Source organism: Equus quagga, chromosome 17, assembly GCF_021613505.1.
Source record: "Equus quagga isolate Etosha38 chromosome 17, UCLA_HA_Equagga_1.0, whole genome shotgun sequence".
Lineage (NCBI taxonomy): Eukaryota > Metazoa > Chordata > Mammalia > Perissodactyla > Equidae > Equus > Equus quagga.
Window position 1 is genome coordinate 32,450,397 of NC_060283.1, and position 25,688 is coordinate 32,476,084.

Genomic DNA, 25,688 nt, shown 5'->3' on the forward strand with positions numbered 1-25,688 from the left:
TGCCAAAACGCTTCTTTTGACGACTATACACTGATTATACTTTTTCGTGTATGCTAGGCTCATTCGTCCTTTGAATAAATCTACCCTGAGCACCTAATGAGCCAGGTGCTGTGGGAGACACAGCTGAATTCAGGACCTCGCTGACAGCAGCTCCAGTTCAGTACAGGCTCTTTACCGTGTATATTCTTCTTGCAACTGACCCGGATCAGGTGGGAAAAATTTCACCGCTAGGCGAAGCATTGCATTCTTTGGCCCTATAAAAAGAAAAATTTTAAACTTCACAAATAAGGTCAATCTCTGTACTTGCTATCTTTCCATATACTTCAGTGTAATTAAGCTAGTGCTCTCAAATGGACTGTTAAAGTAAATCTTTTCAAATAAGATAATATTAAGAAATTTCCTACGTGTGAAATTATGAGTCCTAAGTATCAGGCATATGTATCAAAGAAAAATTAAACAATTGATGCATTAAGCAGAGATTACTCAAAGGAACCCTAAAAACAAGCAGGAAATTGGATATAAAATTTTAAAAATATATTCTTGTTTATATTTTAGGATTAAAAAAAGTTAAGGTGTTCAGGGCTGGCCCAGTGGCATAGTGGTAAAGTTCGTGTGCTCCTCTTTGGCAGCCCAGGATTTCCAGGTTTGGATCCCAGGTGCAGACCTAGCACAACTTGTCAAGCCATGCTGTGGTGGCATCCCACAGACAATAGAGGAAGATTGGCAACAGATGTTAGCTCAGGGCCAATCTTCCTCACCAAAAAAAAAGAAAAGAGAAACTAGGGGCTGGCCCTGTGGCCTAGTGGTTAAGTTTGGCGTGCTCTACTTCAGTGGCCCAGGTTGGGATCCTGGGCACAGGGTATACCACTCATCAGTGGCCATGCTATGGTGGCATCCCACATACAAAATAGAGGAAGATTGGCACAGATGTTAGGTCATGGCCAACCTTCCTCAAGCAAAAAGAGGAAGACTGGCAACAGATGTTAGCTCAGGGTAAATCTTCCTCAACAAAAGAAAAAGAAAAAGAAAGGAGAAACTGTTTTGCTAAAATGCTATGGCAACCTAAATGGCCTTAGCTTCTCAGTGAAATATAAAGTTACTTCTACACATTCTTTTCTCCTCAACTCAAGTACTAAAAAAGTTACAGCTGAATCCAGACTACTAGAGATTTCTTCCTATACAATTACATAAGAGCTAAGAAGTATTACTACATGCCTTAAGTTTTAAAATTTAATAAAGAGACTAACAAAAAGAATTGTGTTTACAATTACAGAATAGTATTAACTATTTCATAAAAATTGCTAATCAAAGGAAGAACCTCAATGTCTTTTCATAACTTAGAAACTGCATAGTTATTTTTGCATACTGGCCAAAAATTCAAGTGATATATCAATCAGCATATCCTATTACTTTCAAATTTAAGGCAAGTAACCGAGAGCCCTCCGAGGTAAAGTACTGCCCCACTCCCATCTGTTCTGGTTTAAAACTGAACAGCAAAATGAGTTCCAAGTCCCTCTGCTGTCGGTGGTCACTTCCCTGCCATCCAGGGTGGTAACAATGGACATATGAGTATGCCATGGGTCTGAACAAGCAAGAACAAAAGCATCTTAAATGAACAGAACTTTAAAGAGTTAAAGAAAAAAAACAACTTACTTCGTACTTGCCTAATAATAGGTTTCATGGGTTCAAGCCAAATCTAAAGAAGATTTAAGAAAAGAGATCAAATCCATTAAACAATTTCTCTACTCAACAGATAGGTTACGAAATACAAAACTATTTATAATTAAGAGAGATATTTAAGGCAGGCCTATCTTGGCCCTCCTGCCCTTACACAAGGTCAAACCCTGACAGACCAGGAGGCACAGCAGCCGGCGCTGAGGCAGGGGGCAGGAAGGTGCCGCGCTGTGCTGGACGCCTCCACTACGCTGCACGGGGGCTGCTGCTGTCTCTGAACCGTCCCGCCTCTAAACATGGAAGCGCCACACTTTTGAAGGTTCATCTATTAGGTAAAATGAGGCATAACCAGTTTGGTAAATCAGTTTGCTCGAAATCCACTTTCAAAACGATTATCCTGCACGATGTACTAGAGGTTGCTTTTGTAACTTATGAAGACAGGATTTCCTCGGCACACGTGCTGCTTGCCAGAGCAAATTTAGGGAGAATGCGAATTTAGGCTTAGATAAAAGGCAAATACACTCCCAACAGCTACAAATAAAACATTTTAGTAGTGCAGCTTTGATAATAATGTACCAGTTATGAAATGCCTCGCTTGTATCATGACAGCAGGTCAAGAGCAGGTCCTTAAAGGCTCTCTGTGCCCCGTGTGCGCCACAAGCATTCCACTAGAGCGCTAGAGCCTGCTTCCAAAACCACCGAAAGCACATACCCAGCAGGACTGGCTGTTTTGAAACTCCAAGCCAAAGTAGTCACATTCTATCAGGTTCAAGCGCCTCCACACGTGGGTCAGCAGCGTCTGGCCGTCGCATTTAGGCTGTGATGAGACAGGTAAGAAGAAGCACGAAGAGGATTAAGTGACTTTGAACAACAGAGACTATGACACTGAGGCCTGAAGCTACTCCCCACAGGTAACACTGTATTGTATGCAGTTTCTTGCTTCACTTTGCCTCCTAGTAAGGTTTATAAACTATCACAAAGCAGGTAAATGACCTGAGGCTCTTTGAGCTCAGAAACTGACATCAAAATAAAGTGAAAAAATTCCTTCAATGTTACTTTCTCAGTGTGTATTTAGCCATATTTCTTTGTAACTTTAGGCTATAGAACCATTTGTAGTCTTGGTAAGCATTTTATCAAGTAATTCTGATATTTACTAAAAAGGTGAGTCTCACAGTCCACGTGTGCATTAGATCCCGGTGAATAACTTATTATTTGGTAGCATTTCAAATTAGTGATAAGAACATGGACTGTTCAGAGACGAGGTGGGGCAATCAGCTTTCTATTTAGAAGAAAATGAAGGTAGATCTCTGGTTCACACTGTTCACAAAAAATAAATTCCAGCGGACTAAGGACTAGAATAAAACAGTGGAGAATGTTTCTGTAATCTTGGGGTAAGTCTTCCTAAGCATAGCACAAACGAAAGATGGATAGATTTGATTACATAAAAATGAAAAACTTCTAAATAGAAAGCCATTGAATAAAGTTAAAATCTAGAATCATACTGAAAAAATTATAATCTCTCATATTGCTCTTATGAATTGGGTGAAGAAATACAAATGACTATTAGACATACAAAAAGGTATTCAAGCCCTCTAATGATAACATAAACTAAAACAGTGAGATGTCATTTTCCACCTACCAATGAGGATTAGAAGAACGATGATGCCAGTAGTGGTGTGGCTGCGGGAAGACAGCCACATCCACACACTGCGGGGAGAACGCAAGTTCATATGACCTTCTGGGATAATGTAAAACATCTTCAAAATTTAAAGTGTACACATAGGGGCTGGCCCTGTGGCCGGGAGGTTAAGTTCGTGCACTCTGCTTCAGCAGCCCAGGGTTTCACGGGTTTGGATCCTAGGCGCAGACATGGCACCACTCATCAAGCCATGCTGAGGGGGCATCCCACATGCCACAACTAGAAGGACCCACAACTAAAAATATATACAACTATATACCAGGGGGTTTTGGGGAGAAGAAGGAAAAAAAAAATCTTTAAAGTGTACACAAATATCTTTGTCCCACCAATTCCACTTCTAGAACTTTCTCCTACAGGTATTCTCACACAGCTGGACAGAGCTAAATATGCAAAAACAAACTCAGTAAGAATTGGTAAAATAAACAATGGTACATCCATAACTGAAAATTATGCAACTTTTAAAAAGAACACAACTCTATATGTACTATCATGAAATAAAGTCCGAGACTACACTTTAGTCAAGAAAAAAAGGTTTCCATTTCTATACAGTGTATATAAGATGATTCTGTTTCATAAAACACGCACACCCCATTTTCATAAAATGGAAACAAGTCTGGAAGGCTGTACCTCGTACCTCTGAAGGTAAGTAACCACTGTTAAAGGGCTGAGTAGAAGTGGGGATGGGGACGAGGGCTTCCACTTTCACCTTATTTATGAACTTTTGTAATGTCTCAGTTTTTCATCAATAGGCATATATCATATTTACAATTAAAAAATTATATGGGGGCCAGCCCCATGGTGTAGTGGTTAAGTTCATGTGCTCCAGGTTGGGCAGCCTGGGGTTTGCCGGTTTGGATCCCGGGTGCGGCCCTAGCACTGCTTGTCAAGCCACGCTGTGGTGGCACCCCACATAAAATAGAAGAAGACCGACACAGACGTTAGCTCAGTGACAATCTTCCTCAAGCAAAAAGAGGAAGATTGGCAACAAATGTTAGCTCAGGGCCAATCTTCCTCAAAAAAAAAAAAATTATATATGCAGTGGGGGGACAGACAAATCTCTACTGTTCCAAAAGACATGATATTCCTTTAAGTTCAACCACCAGATTTTCTTACTGTGTACCCGAGAAGTGTTTATGCTCCTATAGGACACAGAGAACCAGTACAATGAGCATCTCATCAGAACGGAAAGGTGAGCTAGAAAGTAATCTTACACAGAAAATATGATTTACAGAGAACAGAAGAGGAAACTTGCTGGGTTTAAGTCACTCTGACAGCATCTCTTGAAAGTATCAAGGGAAGAGCTCACTGTGATGCAGGCGGGTACTGGGAAGAGGCAGGCAGTGATCCGCAGCCACTGTGTTAGGAGGAGAATGCACTCACACCAGGGCCTCTCAGGCCGACGTGCAAGCAAATCTCCTCGGTGTTCACCAGTCAGAAATCATGGAAATCACAGCGTTTGATGCGATCAGCTCCTTCGAAACCTAAACAACCCCTGGGTTATACAACTACCTAGGAAGTCCTCTCAGAGCCACGCCTCCTCTCCACGCCCACCAGGAGAACCATGCAGGCCCTCCTCGCTATCCTCCCGCTGACATGTCACTCCAGGACTGGAGATGGGGTTGGCGGTTGGGAGGTTCCACAGGATCAGCTGGGAACACCCCAAGTCCCTCAGCTTGACCACACAGCCCTAGGCCACCTGCTTCACCCATTCCGGGGGGGATTTGCACACCCAGGCTTGTGCAGTCTGGCTTGCTCCAGGAGGCCTGCGTGACCAGGCTAAGGGACACCAACGGGCATCAGATGTGTAGGCACACATGAGCACTATTATCGTACAGCATCCAAGACTCAGAATAGGCTTTGTAAATCTGGTACAAAAATGCATTTAATCACATATGTATTTGCATTTAGATACACATACCCCCCACACATATGGATATACACATGAGTGGATACACATAAATACACAGGTATGGATACACACATATACACATGGCTGGGTTTATATACATAAACATGTATGACACACATATATACATACACATGAATGGATAGAGACACATATATATGCATATGGATGTGTGTTCAACCTCCTGAATTGGAGCAAATTTTACTAAACTAAAAAAGTTTTCCTAAGGCAACTATCCTATGTTCAGGTAACAAAAGGAATGTTGTTTTCTTTGTGTCACCTGAAATATATACTCAATTCCTACAAAAACCATCAGAACCAGGTGTTTTCACAGACCATGTAGGAAGAGACATTTCCAAAACTATTTAAATTAATCCAAAGCCTTGTGGTCGGGGGCGGGGGGAATTCCTTCTAAATCTGATTTATAGAAAAGAACCCCCGAACTCCAAACAAATCCACAAACACATACACACACTACAGAAAAATTTCCCTCTATGGTTATCAATGAAAATATCCTAAAATATCAGCAAACATAATCCAGCAACTAAAACTAAATGTACTATAAACAAGTAAAATTAGTCAGAAGATAGAGAATAATTCAATATAATAATAGGATGTTTATTACTACATTATATCAACAGATCTGTAGGAAAAAAACAATCCTAAGATTATCCCCAGAATCTGAGGAGGCATCTGATAAAATTGAATTTCTTTTTCTTTTTTTCTTTTTTGCTGAGGAAGATTTGCCCTTTGCTAACATTCGCTGCCAATCTTCCTCTTTTTGTATGTGAGCTGCTGCCACAGGATGGCCACTGACAGATGAGTGGTGCAGGTCCGTGCCTGGGGACTGAACTTGGGCCACCAAAGCAGAGCATGCCGAACTTAACTGCTAGGCTACCAGGGCTGGCCCTCATTCCACTCTTGACATAAATTCTTAACAAAAGGAAGAGCTATGTGAACCTTTAACATCTAACAAGATAAAGAGGCCACTCCCACAGTACACTCCGTCACTACCGTGTAACACTGACATCAAAACAGAAACGAGAGGTGAAAAGTCAAAAAAGAGGAAGCAAAACTATCAGTGTTTGCAGATACGATAATTTACTTTGAAAATCCAAGAATATCAACTAGAAAACTATTATGAAAAAGATGGAACTCAGTCTGCTGGAGGGGGAAAATTTTTATGCCGATATCAACAACCTCCACATACATAATTAACCATTTTCAGGACAGAAAGGAAGAAACAACCAAATTTGTAACAGTAACAAAAAGTTGAAATATCTTAGAATAGACATAATATAAGTAAGCTCATGGAGAAATTTTTATAAGAGAGAAAAAGGAGAGCAGAGAAGAGCTCGTCAAGTCACTCTGAGGCGGCGTCCCGCGTGCCACAACTAGAAGGACCCACATCTAAAAAATATACATCTATGTACCAGGGGGCTTTGGGGAGAAAAAGGAAAAATAAAATCTTTAAAAAAAAAATTCAAATGTCTACATCATTCTCTTAAAAATCCCACTTCTAAGAAGTATTTCACAGGCGCAAAACTATGCATGTAAAACAGTATTTGTTCCAATAATGCCTCTAATAACAAACGATTAAACATAGCCTAAATCTACCAGTACAAGACAGGTTAATGGCACATCCAATGACATTCAAGGCAGACTTAGACTAAGGCTGCTCTCTATGCACCAAAATGGAATGACCTCCAAGATATACTGTTAAGAGAAAAAAGCAAGGTGCAGGACAATGCCTATGCCACCATCTGTACGGGGGGATATAAATACATAAATATGTATATATGTATGTAGGTACATGTATAGTCTCTCTCTGGAAGGAGCACAGTAACTAGGAATGGTGGTTGGTTCCTGAGAATTGAATTGTGTGACTATATATCTTATATCTTTTGAAATTTGTATCATGAGCATGTACTAATCTATTTTTTAAAAAAGTTTCTGCAATTTTTTAAAAATAAAAAAGTAGGCTGAGTGTGGGTGGGGGAAGGGGGAATTTGTACACAAGGACCAAGGGCAGGATGTTGAAACCCAGGTGGGGTGAGGGGTTATCCCTCAGTGAAGGGGTGGGTGGGGGTGGAGGAGGGTAATGTCAGTAGTGTCAAGAGAGACAGCAGCCCAGACTGGGATGTCAGAGCAGCAATAGGGAAGATGTCTACGTGGGAGGGTTGCCCGGCATAGAGGGCCACAGTCACTAGGTCTGTCCACTGAGAGGTCCTGGGATCAGCAAGACTCAGAAAGTAGGGAGCACACCTCCCACACATATCTTCCTTGGAGAAAGGGCTGATGCCGAGTCTGGGTCAGGGAGAGAGCAAGACGAAACCACATTTTGTGCCAGAAAGGAAGGAAGCACTCACAGGAAAATGGAGACATGTCAAAAGGACACACACGCAGTTCCCACTGGTCAAATCTGGGACAAACTGAGCATCAAAGAAAATAAAGAAATGATGGCTAGAAACCCACTGAACAGAACAGGAATCCACAAGTCCACAGTGATATAAATAAATGAATAAACTGAAACTTTGATGAGCAATGAGACACTCTCATGTTTCAAAGAACCTCCTCACAAAATCCTTACTAGTGACCGAGGACGCAGAGTAACTTCACTGTGGAGAAGCCTGGCAGAGCTCACCTCAATCAGTGTCAAAGTGAACGTCCCCAGAAATGGGACACACTGCCACTGCACACCACCTACCAGGAGCAGGGAGAGCCAGCACTCCTGCGCCCTCCCTGTGTCTCAGTTGTCCTGGCTGCTGTGACACAGACCGGGGGCTCATCAACAGCAGGGATTTCCCTCTCACACTTCTGGAGGCTGGAAGTCCAAGATCAAGGCATCGGCAGATTCAGGGTCTGGTGAGGGACCCAGGTGGCCATCTGCTCGCTGTGTCCTCACATGGTGGAAGGGGCGAGGGAGCTCTCCGGGGTCCTATTCACGAGGGCTCCACCCTCATGACCTAGTCACCTCTCAAAGGGCCCACACTGCCTAATCCCATCACAGTTGGGGCTGGGTTTCAACAGGAATTTGGGGGACACAAACATTCAGTCCATAGCACCCTGCCAAAGATGCAGGACTCGAATCCAATCATGAGGAAACAGCAAAGTCAGTCTGAGACTCGTCCACAAAATAACTGTTGTTGTCTTCAAAAATGTCAAGGTCTGGGTCCTGCCCAGTGGCACAGTGGCTAAGTTCGCACATTCCACTTCGGTGGTCCAGGGTTCGCAGGTTCAGATCCTGGGTGCGGACATATGCACTGCTTGGCAAGCCATGCTGTGGTAGGTGTCCCACATATAAACTAGAGGAAGATGGGCATGGATGTTAGCTCAGGGCCAGTCTTCCTCAGCAAAAAGAGGAGTGGCAGCAGATGTTAGCTCAGGGCTAATCTTCCTCAAAAAAAAAAAAAAGTCAAGGTCATGAAAGTCACAGGCTGGAGACCAGAGAGGCGTGACTGTGGACTGGGTCCTTTGTTATAAAGGACACTAGTGGGACCAGTGGGGCAACCTGAGCAGGGCCTGGGGACCAGGCAGTAGGAATGGACCGTGTTACTGTCTTGAATTATACTGATGATAAACCTCCTTGTTTGTAGAAAATACATTTCAAGTGTAAGGGTGTTGGGGCCGTGTTGGCAACTCACTCTGAAATAACTCAGGAAAAAAAAATTCTTTAATTTTTGTACTCTTTTTGCATCTTTAAGTTTGAGATTGCTTCAAAACAAAAAGTTAAAGAAAACAAAAATACAGACTCTTAGCAAGTGAAAAAAAAGACTACATATAAACTATTAGAATTAATAAATGAATTTAGCTAGGTCACAGGATATAAAGTCAATACAAAAAACAACTATTTCTATAAACTAATAATAAACAACTATAAAGTGAAATGTAAAAAAATGCCATTTACAATGTCAAAGAAAATCAAATATCCAGGAATAAACTGAAAGATGTAGAAGTCTGCCATACTGAAAATTATAAATCATCGCTGAGAAAACCTAAAATAATGTAGGAAGGGGTATACTCAATATCTTCCAATCCATGAATATGCTCTATCCATTCATAGAACATGTCAGTTCTCCCCATGTGATCTATAGATTCAATGCAGTTCCAATTAAAATCCCAGCAGCTTGTGTTTGTGGGGACTGACAAGCAATTTCAAAAATTATATTGAGGGGCCAGCCCTGTGGCTGAGCAGTTAAGTTCGCGTGCTCTGCTTTGGTGGTCCAGGGTTTCGCCGGGGGAATCCTGGGCACAGACATGGCACTGCTCGTCAAGCCATGCTGAGGCAGCGTCCTACATGCCACAACTAGAAGGACCCACAACTAGAAATACACAACTATGTACTGGGGGGCTTTGAGAAAAAAAGGAAAAATAAAATCTTAAAGAAAAAAATTATATTGATACCAAAGACAACATTGAAGAACAAAGTTGTAAGACTCACTTTCAGATATCAAGACTTATTCTAAAGCTACAGTAATTAAGACAGTATGGTACTGGTGCAAAAACAGATCAGTGGAACACAGGAGAGTCCACAAGCAGATCCACATATACGCAGTCACCTGATTTACAGCAAAGGCACTACTGTAATTCAGTGCAGGAAGGAGGGTCTTTTCAACAAATGACACTGAGGGAAGTGAATATCCATATGGAAAAAAATGAACACTGACCCCTACCTCACACCACACACAAATATTAATTCAACATGAATCATGGAAAAGTAAAACAATAAAGCTTGGGGTAGGTACATATTTCTCAAATAGGACACAAAAAGCACTGACCACAAAAGAATGACTGATAAATTGAACTACCTGAAAATTACAAACTTCTGTACATCAGAAGACACTATTAAGATAGGAAAAAGGCAAGTAACAAACTAGAAGGTATTTGCAGTACAAAAATCCAACTAAAGTCAGATAGCCAATATATATATATAAAGATCTACAAATCATAAGGAAAATATAGACAATCCAATTAAAGAAAAACAGGCAAAAAGACTTGAATAGGCATTTTACAAAAGAGAATATCTAAATGGCTCATAAACAGTAAGAAAAGTTGCACAATATGACATCAGGGAAACACACATTAAAACCACAGTGAGATACCACAAGACTCCCCATAGGATGGCTAAAAATAAAAGGACTGATAACACGGAGTGTTGGCAAGAACGTGGAGGAACTGGAGTCTCGCACATTGATGGTGGGAATGTAAATCCGTACAATCTCTTTGGAAAAGTGATTGACAGCATCTACTGGAGCCACACATACACATACCCTATGACGCCGCAATTCCAGTCCTGGGTATAGACTCAACAAAAAGTCTGTTTACATACACCAAAAGACATGTTCAAGAATGCACAGGACCATTATTTATAGTAGGCAAAAACCGAAAACAGCTGAAATGTCGACCAAACAGGATGGATAAATAGTATCCATGTTTTGTTCATATAATGGAATATGACCCAGCAATGAAAAAACAAAGAAACTGTAGCCACATGCAACAATACTGATAAATCCCACAGAATATACACTTTATGATTATATTTACAAGAAACTCAAGATCTGGCAAAACCATTTGATGGTACTAAAGATCAAAACAGTGTCTACTTTTGGAGGGTTGTAAGTGACTGGGAGGGCACAAGCTGTACATCTTCATCTAGGAGGCGGTACCTGGGTGCACACATACGTAAAATTCATCCAGCTGTGCACGGAAGGTATGTGCACTTTACTGTGCAGGTTACACCTCAGTAAGAAAGTAATTACAAGGAAAATAGGTAAAAAAGCCTTCAGAGTTCAGGAAACCTGATCTTTCATTAGTTTTATAATAATCCCTCTATAAAATCTCTAATGTGTCAACTTAACTGCTGCTTGATAACCTCAGAACTCATGACGTGCAGGGCAGCTGGTGTTTCCTCCAGCTGTCTTCCGGCTCCTCAGTTCATCACAAGGAGTAACTTCTGTCCTTCAGCTATAAGGGCACAGACTTTGCAGCTGGGATCCTGGCTTTCCACTTGGTAGGTATGCTAAGCTTGGGACGCCACCACAGCACGGCTTGACAAATGGTGCTAAGTCCACGCCTGGGATCTGAACCTGTGACCCCCAGGCTGCCAAAGTGGAGTGCGTGAACTTAACCACTAGCCACCAGGCCAGCCCTGCAAAGTATCTTCTTGATAAGTGTCTAAAAGAGGAGATTGTTTGGGGTCGGCCCGGTGGCGCAGTGGTTAAGTTCACACGTTCAACTTCAAGGGCCTGGGGTTCACTGGTTCGGATCCTGGGTGCAGACATGTGGCACCACTTGGCAAGCCACGCTGTGGCAGGCATCCCACATATTAAAAAAAAAGCAGAGGAAGATGGGCACGGATGTTAGCCCAGGGCCAGTCTTCCTCAGCAAAAAGAGAGGAGGATTGGCTGCAGATATTAGCTCAGGGCTAATCTTCCTCAAAAAAAAAAAAAAAAAAAAAAGAGGAGATTGTTTCATCTACCCAGAATGAGAAAGAAAAGAGATGAGACGGAGATGCCCTGGATTCTATGATGGGGGCATGTTATTCAAGACGGCATTCAATAATTTCTTTTGGCAACTTGTATGTAAACATATGAAAACTCATTTTTTCTATATTTTAAAGATACTAAACTGAGTATTTTTCAATCTTACTTGCCAAAATAATTTTTCACAGGTTCATTCCTCTTAATTTTTCTAGGGCTATCATGACCAGGACTGTAGTTCATTAAACATCACAGTCGGCCCTGTTCTCAGTGTCCCTTGTATCTGTCACATGTCCATTTCTACCCTCTCTCATCTTCTATATTTAAAATTTACCTTCTGTTCCTAAAAATACAGAAATTCACCATCTGTTGGACTGTAGTACCCACTGTATGTTCCCCAAGTAGCAAATGATCAGACGAAACGAGCTCTCCCTGAACTACAGTGGAAAGGCCTTACAGACACCTGAGCACTGGGATCAACAGCAGACACTCACAGCGGAAGAAGACCGCTTCCCCCTGAAGGAAGCCGCCACCCACATCACAGCTGTGTTTCCACACTAGGCTGGATGAGAAACATCGTTAAGAATATACAAAATATAGGGTAAAAACAAAAATTTTTTGTTCAGTGTTTCCATTTTTCCAGTTGGTCACGGCATTGAAGTTCTTCTCCAAGCTTAGACATAAAGCATATTGTTAAAAATTTACATCAACAAAAGTCCATTACAGATTTTGCCTGGATGGGAATGGGCTACAAAAGCTCAGCTAACAAAGTGCTTCTTTATTCTTTGTCTGAATCAGTGTGGGAAACTTCTTCTTGAAAATGCTTGATTTTGTCCTTCAACTTGTTTGTTTCATGTGCCCATTTACAGTCCATTTGCCAAATTATAACTCCTCTATCTATCTAGATGCCCACTCCCATTATATAATTCGTATCTCTACTGTCAGTTTCATTACTTACGATTTTCCCTAATAATTAGATCAATCCCAAATATCCTTTTATAATATTATACTGTGTAATGAAAATAATCTTGAGAGTTTACAGGAAACTGTAGCTACATTCATTCTAGATTCTTTGAAAGGTCACCAACATCTTTGATGGGCATTTCATTCTTCCTCTGGCACACTTTCAGATTTTAGGTTCTCATATATTCATAAAACACTGTATACCAAAGATCCACTCCAAATTGCACTGAAAGTCATAAGGACTTGTGTTAAATTTGAGAGCATAAGGACGTAACTGCTACTTCTGCTATCAGGGCAGGGATTCTATGTCATAGGAGGAGGCGTGCCTTCCCATGCATTCAGTGTTCTGATACTAAAGAGATCAGCTGGCCCAAAAGTCATCTCTACCATAAGATGCGGGCATAAAATGAGCTTATGTATTAACGGATACATTACCCTAGCTCTTTCTACAACAGCTTCTCTTAAACCACTCAAGGAAACAGCACAGCTTAAAATCCCCACAACTGAATCTGTTAATATGGGTGAGGTAGTTACCTATATATTGCCTCTCTGCTCCAAAACCACCCTTCTTCGCCTTGCTTCGTGATACTGGGGCAGGACCCTGTAGCCATTTCTCTTTCAGGAGCTGGCCTTGTCGGTAATGGCGCTGGGGGATACCACATGAAGAAGGGGCTTCTCTCTCTGTTCCTGGGGTTTTTGGCTTTCTTGCTGCTACGGCACAAGCTGGCAGCAGGTAGCTTCCTTGCTGGCTGTGTGTAGGAGACCCACTGACTCACCCTCCCGGCCTGTGACTCTCCTCTCCCTCCAGTCCAGTGAGCAGCTTCCTGCCTGCCCGGCCATTCCCGCGGTGCCTTAGCAGATGTTTCTACCATCCAAGTGTCTGAACCTCCTTAGGGAGGAGGCCTCTTCCAAGTCTGGGCTGGTGGCTGCTCATGCATCTCCTCTTTCTGTATTCTTTAGTATTCTCCTTTCCCCCCCTCAGTAGTTAATCCCTGTTATGGTTAATAATTACTTCTCTTACATTTCCCAGTTCAAATTACTGGTGTGTTTTGTCCCCTGACTGGACCCTGAATAATTCAGTGGGGACACCCTGGAAAATGCCCATGGTCTTCACAGCCTTAACATCTTTAGCCTGGAAAGAAGAGTTCTAAAACTGGGGAGAAAAAAGCCAGCTCTACAGTCGTCCTCCTGCAGTTTGTCTGAACGTAAGCTGCCAGCACAATGACTGGAACGTAATGGGAGCAGCAGCACGGCATGACCCCAGGAAGTCTAACAGTGGGAGAGTCATAACCGCAGAGAGGGGCACTTAAGCACCCGTTCCGCTGGTTTCCTACTTAAATCCCCGAATTCATCAGGACAAGAAAAACTGTCTTCACGCGGCTCTCACAAGTAGGGGAAGGCGGCTGGCAGCCTGAGAACACAGCCCTGGTGATGAGCTCCCTAACAGAGGAACCAGTGGGGTGTGGAGGGGTTGAGATGTGAGCGCAGCGAGAGGGGAATGTGAAACACCCTCCCATGAGGCGAAGGACCGTCAGTCTCCTCACACCTGAGCAAGGGAACATCCAAAAGGACACGCACCCTATCAACGAGGCCCAGTTTCATCCCGCTTCCCCACCACATTCGTACAGAGTATATGTCATACATCAGCAGCCAAAGAAGCAACCCGCTATTTCTGATAACTTTTAGGAGTTGGCTGTTCAACCCACTATGTTTTCTGTCCTTGTCTGTAACTTAGCATCAGGGAACACGCAGAATGGAAGCATATCTCAGCTCAGCAGTAAATCTCTCAGAGCAGTCAGGCTCTTGGGTAATCCTTTCTTCTTCCTCGTCAACGGAAGGGGTTCTGGTCGGCTTGCCTGTCCTCACTTGCATGTACTTGTGAAAACTCATACACAACAAGGAACCTGTCTGTCAGCGTGCCCTGCCCACGCACCTCGCCAGGACCTTGCTCACTCCCATGGCCCTGCAGCCAGGCAGCTGTCGTTTTCAGAAGGGAGGCCTGCCTGGGAAAATCAAACTGGGCCTTTTAAAAAGGTCAATGAAACCAATACTGATCAGTCTGGATCTCCTCTGTCTGTATTCTTTAGTGTTCTCCTTTCCCCCTCAGTAGCTAATCCCTGGAACCTCATTTGCAAAAATACATGGACAACCAAGAATGACCAGACACTTAAACCCAACTCCTGAAATAGAGATAGCAACCTGAAAAGCAGAGAAATTAATTCCCAGTGAACAGAGAAAATGTGATATATACCAAAGAAAATGTAATTAAAAAAATTAAGATTCTCAAAAAGGTCAATGTATTCATAAAATGAGGAGACTTTGAAAAAAATCAAGGCAACTAGAGAATAAAAAGGGGAAATAAAAAGATAACTCTAGAAATTAAAGCTCAACAGGAGGCCTGAGTTGCAGAATGGGTAAGATGTAATCTGAATCAGCAGTGTGGAAAATAAATAGAAGCATTCTTCTAGAGATGGAAATAATGAAAGAAAAGTTCAAATTCAGGAATGTGTCTGAGAGGAATTCCAGGAGAGGAGATGATAAAGGACATGGGGTTCGAGGGGCAACAATCCAAAAAATACTCAGTGACTCTTCTCTTGAAGATGGTAACGTGAGCTGTCATTTCCTCAATCTCTTGCTAGAATCATTCAAAATCAAAAAAGAGAATAAGAAACAAAAATGTAAACTCCATTTTCAGCAAAACTAGGAAATTGCTAAACTCTGAATCACAAACTTTGTGGGAGGAGTGCCCACAGCGACAGAGCCAGAGGTGTTGGTGTGCACGGGAAGATGCAAACGAGATGTCACACGCAAATTTCAGAAGTAGCCTCAAAGAGAACCCATCAGCGGCGAATGGCATAACCTGGGAGTAAAACCTAAATCCCTTGGTGCAAAAATGAGGGGCAAGAGGCATTTGAGCTCATCTGGCCTGGAGCTGCACAGGAGGCCAGACCAAACCAGAAACCACAGCAAGCTGCCTGTGCGGGACAGCGAGAAAGGCTACACTGTGACAAACTCCGCTGCTAGCCACTGCCATTGGCTTGAGAAGAAATAAAGGCTAAACTAACTCACACACAAACTTCAGGTCATTAGATAAACTTCAAAATTCAACTAGTCTATAACCAGCCACCCACACAACACCTCCCTAAAACAGCCAATCCACGAGCAATTTATCTGCTTCAAAGATGGGTGATCAAAATAGAACCATCGCTGCAAATATTCAAAGATATTCAAGATAAAAGGAGGAAAGAAACGGAAAAAAACAAATGTCAGATGAACACTCAGCAGAAAAACGTTGCCTTTTAATAGATAAGACTTTGACCAAAATTTCATCATGAAATTAAAAACAGTTAATACAGCAACTGCCTCTGTAATTTAAGAGCACAGAGTAGAGATACAAGAGCTCTAGAAAGAAAAGATAACAGCTATTGAAAGAAAAGGATCAGCTGGGTGAGTGTTCCCATGTGCCTGCTTTCTAGTAAGTGACCTTGGGTAATACTTCAAGCTGCGCTACTTGTCTTTTTATTATCGAGTTGTGAGTTATTTAAAAAAAATATTCTGGATATAAATTCCTTATCAGTTATATAATTCGCAAATATTTTCTCTCATGCTTTTCACTTTTGCAATAGTATTATTTCTAGCACAAATTTTTTTATTTTAATAAAGCCCAATTTATCTATTCTTTCTCTTGTCACTTGTGATTTTGGTGTCCATATATAAAAAACCATTGTCTATGGGGCTGGCCCCATGGCGGAGTGGTTAAGTTCGCGCGCTCCGCTGCAGGTGACCCAGTGTTTCGTTGGTTCAAATCCTGGGCGCGGACATGGCACTGCTCATCAAACCACACTGAGGCAGCGTCCCACATGCCACAACTAGAAGGACCCACAACGAAGAATATACAACTATGTACTGGGGGCTTTGGGGAGAAAAAGGAAAAAAATAAAACCTTTAAAAAAAAAAACCAACAAAAAAAACCATTGCCTAATCTGAGATCACGAAAATTTACTCCTAGGTCTTCTAAGAGTTTCAGTTTTAACTCTGACATTTAGATCATTGATCTATCTTGAGTCAGTGTCTGTGTGTGGTGTGAGGTAGGCGTCCAGCTTCGTTCTTTCACGTATGGGTGTCCAGTCGTCTTGGCACCAGTTGTTGAGGACTGTTTGTTTCCCACTGAATTGGCTTGGCACTCTCTTCACGACATTTTCACGAGTTGATCATACACGTAAGGATTTCTGGACTCTCAGTTACTCCACTGACCTACATGTCTATCCTTATACCACTACCGCACCCCCTTGATTACTGTAGCCTGGGGGTGAGTTTTGAAATGGGAACATGTGCGTCCTTCAACTTTCTCCTTCTTCAGGATTGTTTTGGCTATTCTAGGTCCCTTGCGTTTCCATATAAATCTTAAAATCAGTGTGTCAATTTCTGCAAAAAAGCCAGCTGGGATTTTGACAGGGATCACATTAAATCTGTAGATTAGTTGGGAATTAATACCATCTTAACAACAGTAAGTCTTCTCATGACATGAACATGAACATGGCATGTTTTTCCACTTATTTAGATCTTCTTTACTTTCTTTCAGCAGTTTTATAGTTTTTGGTGCATAAGCATAGTATTTCTGTTTGGAAATACTGCACTGTCTCTGTGATTGTTACAATCTGGGCTACCCTAAACAGGGAGGGCATGGGGAAGTGGAGTGATGAAATGCAAAGCAAAACTCCGGGGCTTTCACAGCTGAGGTTTATGTTTCATTTTACTGCCGTTTGCTCGAAGTACTAGGAACGGTTGCTAATAAGTACTTACGATATTTTGGTAAACATCATCCTAAAATGAAGTGAATAATACATGTTCTCTAAGCCAAATCTTTTCCTTTAATCTTTAGGTATTTATTGAAGGAAAAAAAATCTGAGTTTCTTTTGACACATGGTTCTGGCATTTAAAATTTCTCATTAAAGATCACGTTTTTCAGAAACACAGAGTGAGATTTATTGAGTTTGCTTTTAGTAGCATGTAGCCTTTTTTCCCCCTAATTAATGGAACTTTTGAGAAAAAACATACAATTTTGTTCTATCACCTATCACTACTTCTAATGGACAGGCCAAATGTAAATGCAGAGCAGAATGGAACAGAGATGTAATTATTTTAGGATTTTACATATATTATTGTGTTTAGTTTTTCAGGGAAAAATTGCAATGTAAAAAATAGTAAATATTTCTGTAGCTGGATTCAACATAAATACTCTACAGCTGGGGCTGGCCCTGTGGTCAAGTGGTTAATTTTGTGTGCTCCGCTTCAGTGGCCCAAGGTTTTGCTGGTTTGGATCCTGGGGAAAGACATGGCACCACTCATCAAGCCAGGCTGAGGTGGCGTCCCACATAGCACAACCAGAGGGACCTAGAACCAGAATATACAACTGTGTACTGGGGGGCTTTGGGGAGGAGGAGAAGAAGAAGAAGAAAAAAGATTGCCAACAGATGTTAGCTCAGGTGCCAATCTTAAAAAAAAACCTCTACAACTGTGATTTAAGTTTTAAAATATAGGAAAATGGATGCACAAGGCAAAAGGGAAGATATTTTGACCCGATAAATAAACAAATCAGTGGGTTGTATTTTAATTATAATTTATTGGGCTTGGGAATTTGCAATTATTTTTATAATTAAATGGGAAAGAGAAAAGACCTTTTCTGGGTTATTCCTTTTGGAACTTTTCTATAAAAAAAAGTTAAATTAAAAATCTCCAGGTTACTAATTGGCTTTTCAAAAGTCTCTCTTTATGGGTTATAACTACAGATTTCTCCTTCAAGAAATTAGTAGTTGACTACTAGAGAGTGTATACGTTTTGAGGTTCTTTTGTTAAATTTATTCCCAAGTATTTTATTCTTTTTTGATGCCACTGTAAATGGAATTGCTTTCTTAATTTTATTTTGAGATGGTTCATTGCTAGTATAAAGAAATACAATTGTTCTTTGTATATTGATTTTGTATCCTGCAACTTTGCTGAATTTTTTGTTAGTTCTAATAGGTTTTCTTTTTTTTTGGTAGATTCCTTAGGATTTTCCATATACATGATAATGTCATCTGTAAATAGAGATATCAGGATGCCTTTTATTTTATTTTTTCTTCTTTTTCTTTTTTTCCTAATTGTCCTGGCTTACACTTCCAATACTGGGAATTTTTTTTTTGAGGAAGATTAGCCCTGAGCTAACTGCTGCCAATCCTCCTCTTTTTGCTGAGGAAGACTGGCCCTGAGCTAACATCCGTGCCCATCTTCCTCTACTTTATATGTGGGACGCCTACCACAGCATGGCTTGCCAAGTGGTGCCATGTCTGCACCTGGGATCTGAACCAGCCAACCCCAGGCCACCGAAACAGAATGTGTGCGCTTAACTGCTGTGCCACTGGGCCGGCCCCTACTGTGTAAATTTTTAAAGCTTTCTGTAGCTCAGATTTCTCAAGTGTAAAATAAAACTAATAATAATGCTAATGGTAAGACGAAATTAAATAATATACGCAAAGTGCTTTAGAACAGCACCTGGAATGTGGTAAACACTCAATGTCGGCCAGTAGGTTGTACATAAGAACCACAGCTAAAGCAAATGATTCAGAAAGGTTGAAAATAAAAGAATGACATGGGTATACCAGGCATACTGCAAACAAAAAAAAGCAAGGGAATCTGAACTTTATAGAATACATGGTTGAATTTAGGCCAAAAAGGCAGTGAGACAAAAAAAGGACATTTTACAAGAGGAAAACAGTGCTATGCCCATCAAGACATAACAATGACTATCTTTGTACCAATTAACAGTGTCAACATTCATAAAACAAAAATACAGGAGGTAAAAAGGGAAATATAGACATAAACACATTAACAATGGGAAGCTAACGTCCTTCCTTGGTGCTTAAGTATCAAGTGGACAAAAGCAGTCCACAGACGAGTCGCACGCAGACACACAAGTGCACAACAAGCAGTGCCCGAGGGCTGGAGGAACTAAACGGGCGACACAACCAAAATGTCAAAGGGTTATTTCTGGGTGGAGGAGAAGAAGTAATTGTTGCCCTCTGTGCTCTTTCATATTGATGGAATTTTTTTACTGTGATCATGTATTAATTTTATAATATGAAAAAAATACACTAAACTTTCTAGGGTGGAAAATGCAAAAAAAAAAAAGACAAAACACTATTATTTTATAAATCCAGTTGACTTGAATAATCAAAAACAACAGCTTCAATTTCTAACCTGCAGAAAACTTACAGCAATACAGAACACTGGTTCTCAGAACTTCACAGCAACAATTTTCCAAAACAAGTCTGCCCTCCTCTAGTGCTCTTAGTTCTCTCCCAACTTGATTTCACTAAATCAGAAAAAGCTGAAGCCCCGCAAACCTTTCTTAGCAAGAGTTTATCAGAGCCTCTCAACACGCCTATTTTTATTCTTTATGCTAGTATGCTAACAAGTTCAATTTTATACGTTAGTACTTACATTTATAATTTCATTTTATAATACAGTTTACATTCTTAACTATATTCAAGATATGTTTCTATTATTTTCCATGGTTTTAAAAGATGTGAGATTGATGTAAACTAAAGCCAGAAGCAAACAGCTATAAAGCTGAATATGCTTATGCCTGATTTAATAAAGTTTGACAAATAAAAGCTCTTTAATAAAAGAGCTCACTATGCATTTTTAACATGTATGTTCAAACATATTTTCCAGGTGGATAGCAATGTCCAGAGCCTTAAATCATTGAGTTGTCTTAACTGAAAATTATTTTAAGAGGAAAAAAAGGCTTTTTGTCTGCTAAAAAAATCTGACTTTACTAGTTTCAGATATCAACACATGCAAAAAAGCATATGTCCACATATTAGTAAGGACCACACAAATCCAAAAAGTATAATTATGAGAAAACATAAATATCTAAAAATAGAATACTAAGAAAGAATGTATTTTTCATAGATCACTCAATTTACTTTAGAAAAAGATATTTCAGATTTGTCAATAAACTTAGGACAGAAGTCTAAATTGAAGCTTTTGAGAAGGTTCTCAGGTCTGGGCAGGTGTTCAAGACAGTGGACTGAGGAGGAAAACACTTCTTTTTGATTTTCACTGTCATCAGAAAAAGCCCGTAAGTAAGGCCTGGGATCCTCTCTGCCACTGTGGCAAAATGAAGCTGTGTTACATAAACTACAAAGTGATACGCATAAAAGCACAACACATGTGCACAGAACATTCCAACAACAACAGTTTGGAAGCATTTACAGATGTTTTTCGTGTTTCTCTTTAACGACTAGTCAAAATCTCCCTAAAAATAAAAGCCCATAATTATTGCAACCCAGGAGTCAAGGACTGAGGATAGTTTAGAAAAGCTGCCTCCTTGGCCAAAAGTGTAACATCTCTGATACTTGCATCTCCATATGAACTAGTAGGAACATGAAGATGGTATCACAGAAGGGCACCTTCTGGAAGGTCATGGCAATGGCCACCCCTGCCCCTATGCACAAGAGCCCAGGTCCCTTGAGGACACAGCAAGGGCCCTCCACTCAGATGCTGAGGAGCACCTCAAACTCCATGTGGCCACAAACAGCTCTCCCCACGGGCTCCCGTCCAGGTCTAAACCTGGGACCATCTTGGCTCTTTGCTTTCTAAGCCCACATTTTTACGCCAGCAAATCCTGTAGGCTCCAGCTTCAAGATATTTCCAGGACCAAAGTGATTCTCACCAGCTCTCTGCTCCTCCTGTCCATGCCGCACCCTGGGTCAGGCCCTGGCCTGGCTTTGATCCAGTCATCATGCACTCGGTGCATTTCTGCCTCTGCCTCAAGCCCCCTGCACGTGCTGCTCCAACCACCTTGAGCACTCTTCTTGAGAAGAGAGGTCCGCAGTGCCCACCCACCTTCCTTCCCATCTAAGAGGGCAACCCCACATTCCCCTGCCCTCCTTGTTTTATTTCTCTCCTGAGCACTATGGGCTTTTTCTGTTTTACGGTGTTTATCGTCAAGCCCCCACTGCAGAATAAGAGAAGGCTGAATTTCATTGTCCATCCTGTTCACCCCTGCACTCCCAGCTTCTAACACAGTGCCTGGCGGATGGCAGATGGTCAGTAAACACCTGCTGAACAATGCTGTCCCCGAGAGCCACTGGGTCAGTCAGCACAGCCCAACCCACACCAACGGCCCATTTCGCAGGCATCGAATCCTTGTGTGTGCTTTCCATAATTTTTCTGACCTTTTCTTCACCGTAAGTTGTCACATTCTGTGAAGTCTCCAGCATTCCCTGATTCTTATTTCTGTTTTTTTTTATTACTTCAAATACAATGTATTTACTATTTCCTCCACTCTTAACTTCCTATTTTTTTAACTTCAAATACAATGTAGAAATATTTGTAAATCATATATCTGATAAGGGGTTAAGATCCAGGATATACAACAATAAAACTGGATTCAAAAATGGGCAAAGGACAAAGAGAACAGATTAGTGGCTATCAGGGGAAAGGGAGGGTGGGCACAAAGGGTGAAGGGGTGCACCTACAACACGACTGACAAACAATAATGTACAACTGAAATTTCACAAGATTGTAAACTATCATAAACTCAATAAAAATTAACTTTAAAAAAAGAAAAGATTGGCTAAGCTACAAAAATAAAAAAAGGGCAAAGGACTTGAATAGACATTTCTCCAAAGAAGATATCCAAATGGCCAATAAGCCCATGAAAAGATGCTCAACATCACTGATCATTAGGGAAATGCAAATCAAAACTACAATGAGATACCACCTCATATCCATTAAGATGGCTGCTATCAAAATCCCAGAAAACAACAAGTGTTGGTGAGGATGTGAAGAAATTGGAATCCTTATGTACTGTTAGTGAGAATGTAAAATGGTACAGCCACTAAGGAAAACAGTATGGAGGTTCCTCAAAAAATTACAAACAGAGTTACCATATGATCCAGTAATCCCACTTCTGGGCACGCGTCCATAAGAACTGAACGCAGAGTCTTGAGGAGATGTGAGTACACCCATGTGCACGGCAGCATCATTCACAACAGCCAAAACACAGAAGCAGCCCAAATGTCCCCCAACACTGAATGGATAAGCAAAATGTTGTATATACACACAACGAAATATTATTCAGCCTGAAAAAGGAAGGAAATTCTGCAACATGCTACAACATGGATGAACGTTGAGGACATTATGCTAAGTGAAGTAAGCCAGTCACAGAAGAACAAATACTGTAAGATTCCACTAAATGAGACACTTAGAGTACTCAAAATCATAGAGACATAAAGTAGAGTGGTATTGCTAGGGGCCAGAAGGGGAGGGGAGAATGAGGAGTCAGTGTTTCATGGGTACAGAGGTTCAGCTTTTTAAGAATTATAGGGATGGATGGTAGCAATGACTGCTCAATAACGTGAATGTATTTAACACCACTGAATTATGCACTTAAAAATGGCTAAGATGATAAATTTTGGTTATGTGTATTTTTACCACAATAAAAAACAAAACCAAAAAATAATGTAAACCAAACACCAAAAAAATAAAACTCCACAAGACAAAAAACAAAACAGATGTCTGCTAAAACTGTCTAAAAAAAATAACATTTTGCCTATCAAACTGGAGATTTTATTAAAAATTATAATAGGAAATGTTCACAAAGGTGAGAGAAACGAGCACTTGCCTACACTGCGGGTAAGGGAATAAAGTGCTTCTGCTGCTCGTGGGACAAATTTTACAATATGCATCAAAGATATCAAAAAATTGTACAATACCTTCACCATTCACAAAAATAAACTCAAAATGGATCAAAGACCTAAAGATTAGGCCTGAAACAATAAATCTTCTAGAAGAGAATATAGGCAGTACACTCTTTGACATCAGTTTCAAAAGAATCTTTTTGGACACCATAACTCCTCAGATGAGGGAAACAATAGAGAGAATAAACAAATGGGACTTCATCAGACTAAAGAGCTTCTTCAAGGCAAGGGAAAACAGGACTGAAACAAAAAAACAGCCCACTAATTGGGAAAAAATATTTACAAGCTACTTATCCGACAAACGGTTAATCTCCATAATATATAAAGAACTCACACAGCTCAACAACAAAAAAACAAACAACCCGGTCAAAAAATGGGCAGAGGGCATGAACAGACACTTCTCCAAAGAAGATATAAGGATGGCCAATAGACACATGAAAAGATGCTCAGCATCACTAATCATCAGGGAAATGCAAATCAAAACTACACTAAGATATCACCTTACACCCGTTACATTGGCAAAAATATCCAAAACCAAAAGTGACAAATGTTGGAGAGGTTGTGGAGAAAAAGGAACCCTCATACACTGTTGGTGGGAATGCAAACTGGTGCAGCCACTATGGAAAACAGTATGGAGATTTCTCAAAAAGTTAAAAGTAGAAATACCTTATGATCCAGCCATCCCACTACCGGGTATCTATACTAAGAACCTGAAATCAGCAATTCCAAGAGTCCCTTGCACCCCTATGTTCATCGCAGCATTATTTACAATAGCCAAGACGTGGAACCAACCTAAGTGCCCAGCAACTGATGATTGGATAAAGAAGATATGGTATATAGACACAATGGAATTCTACTCAGTCATATAAAAGGACAAAATTGTCCCATTCGCATCAACATGGATGGACCTTGAGGGTATTATGTTAAGTGAAATAAGCCAGACAGAGAAAGACGAACTCTATATGACTCCACTCATAGGTGGAAGTCAACATACAGACAAGGAGATCTGATTGGTGGTTACCAGGGAAAAGGGGGAGGGTGGGGGGAGGGCACAAAGGGGGAAGTGGTGTACCCACAACATGGCTAACAATAATGTACAACTGAAATCTCACAAGGTTGTAATATATCATAATCTTAATAAAAAAACAAAAAATTGTAGAATACCTTCTGATGCAGAACATCCATTTCTAGACATTTACCTCAAGGAAACAATCAAGAAGTGTATAAAGATTTATTTCAGAGAAATTGAAAATAGAAAACTACGTAAGCCATTAAAAACTTTTCAAAGAGTAATTACACAGAAAAATGTTCACAATATATTAAGTTTAAAAATACACTACAAAAATGTGTATAGTACGATTCTAATTTTGTTTAATGTACATGAATAGATAAATATGAATGTCTGTTCCCGCTGGGTGGTTGTCCTTGGCTGTGGGCCACTTAAGATGTTCTGTTTTTCTACAATGAACATGTATTACTTATGTTATGGAAATTCAATCACTTTTCAGATGAAGTCGCTCTAAAACAAGAAGCACAAGGAACCCCGGGTGACATCTCGGCTGGTGTTCTAGGAGTCAATGCAGAGGGAGGCAGCGTGTAACCCTGGGGCTCTGCGCTTGCCGTGCAGGGCAGGACTTGGAGGGGTCTCACCAGAGGACAGCTTCACTCCAGAGAGCTGAGGTGCTGCCAGCGCAAGTGCTAATCTTAGTGGACACAGTATTTGTGAAATAGTAAGACAATTATAATTTCAGAAAAAAACATGTATAAAACACTCTGTACAAGTGAAAACGCAGAATGCTCTCTTTGAAAGAAGAGACCTAATTGTAATTCTACAATTAACTTTCTAGAGAATCTTGGTTACTTTCTATATCTAAAAGTGATCAATAACATAGAATCAGCTTTTTCAATACTGAAAGTGAATTGTGGAGCTTGTATGACCTAGAAATGACCCATAGAAGTGAAGCTGGAATGGAGCCTTGAGAACACTGCACCTTCTAGTGTGGGTAAGAGAGAGGTGTTGCCTATTTGGTTCGATGAATGAATGAATGAATGAATGGAGGGGAAGGAATGAAGGTCAGGAGAAATGGCATCAGCAAAGGGTGCCCAGTAGACAGTGACAAGCCGATGGGAACTTGGTGGGAGGATATACGTTCCAGAACATGTCAACTCTGCTCAAAGCCACCAGCCCTCCATCCTGCCCAGAATCAGCTGAGGGCCTT

General features: G+C 40.9%; 1 protein-coding gene across 4 annotated transcripts in view; it reads right to left on the reverse strand.

Moving 5' to 3' along the window:
* Positions 1–25,688, reverse strand: part of FARP2 (FERM, ARH/RhoGEF and pleckstrin domain protein 2) — a 108,887-nt gene that overhangs the window by 58,320 nt on the left and 24,879 nt on the right. For all 4 annotated transcript variants that reach the window (XM_046643757.1, XM_046643756.1, XM_046643755.1 and 1 more), the window contains exons 3-5: positions 2,387–2,491; positions 1,654–1,696; positions 176–254 (exon numbers count right to left, since the gene is read on the reverse strand). In XM_046643757.1, coding sequence (XP_046499713.1) covers positions 176–254; positions 1,654–1,696; positions 2,387–2,491 — 227 coding nt within the window. The remainder of the gene's footprint in view (positions 1–175; positions 255–1,653; positions 1,697–2,386; positions 2,492–25,688) is intronic.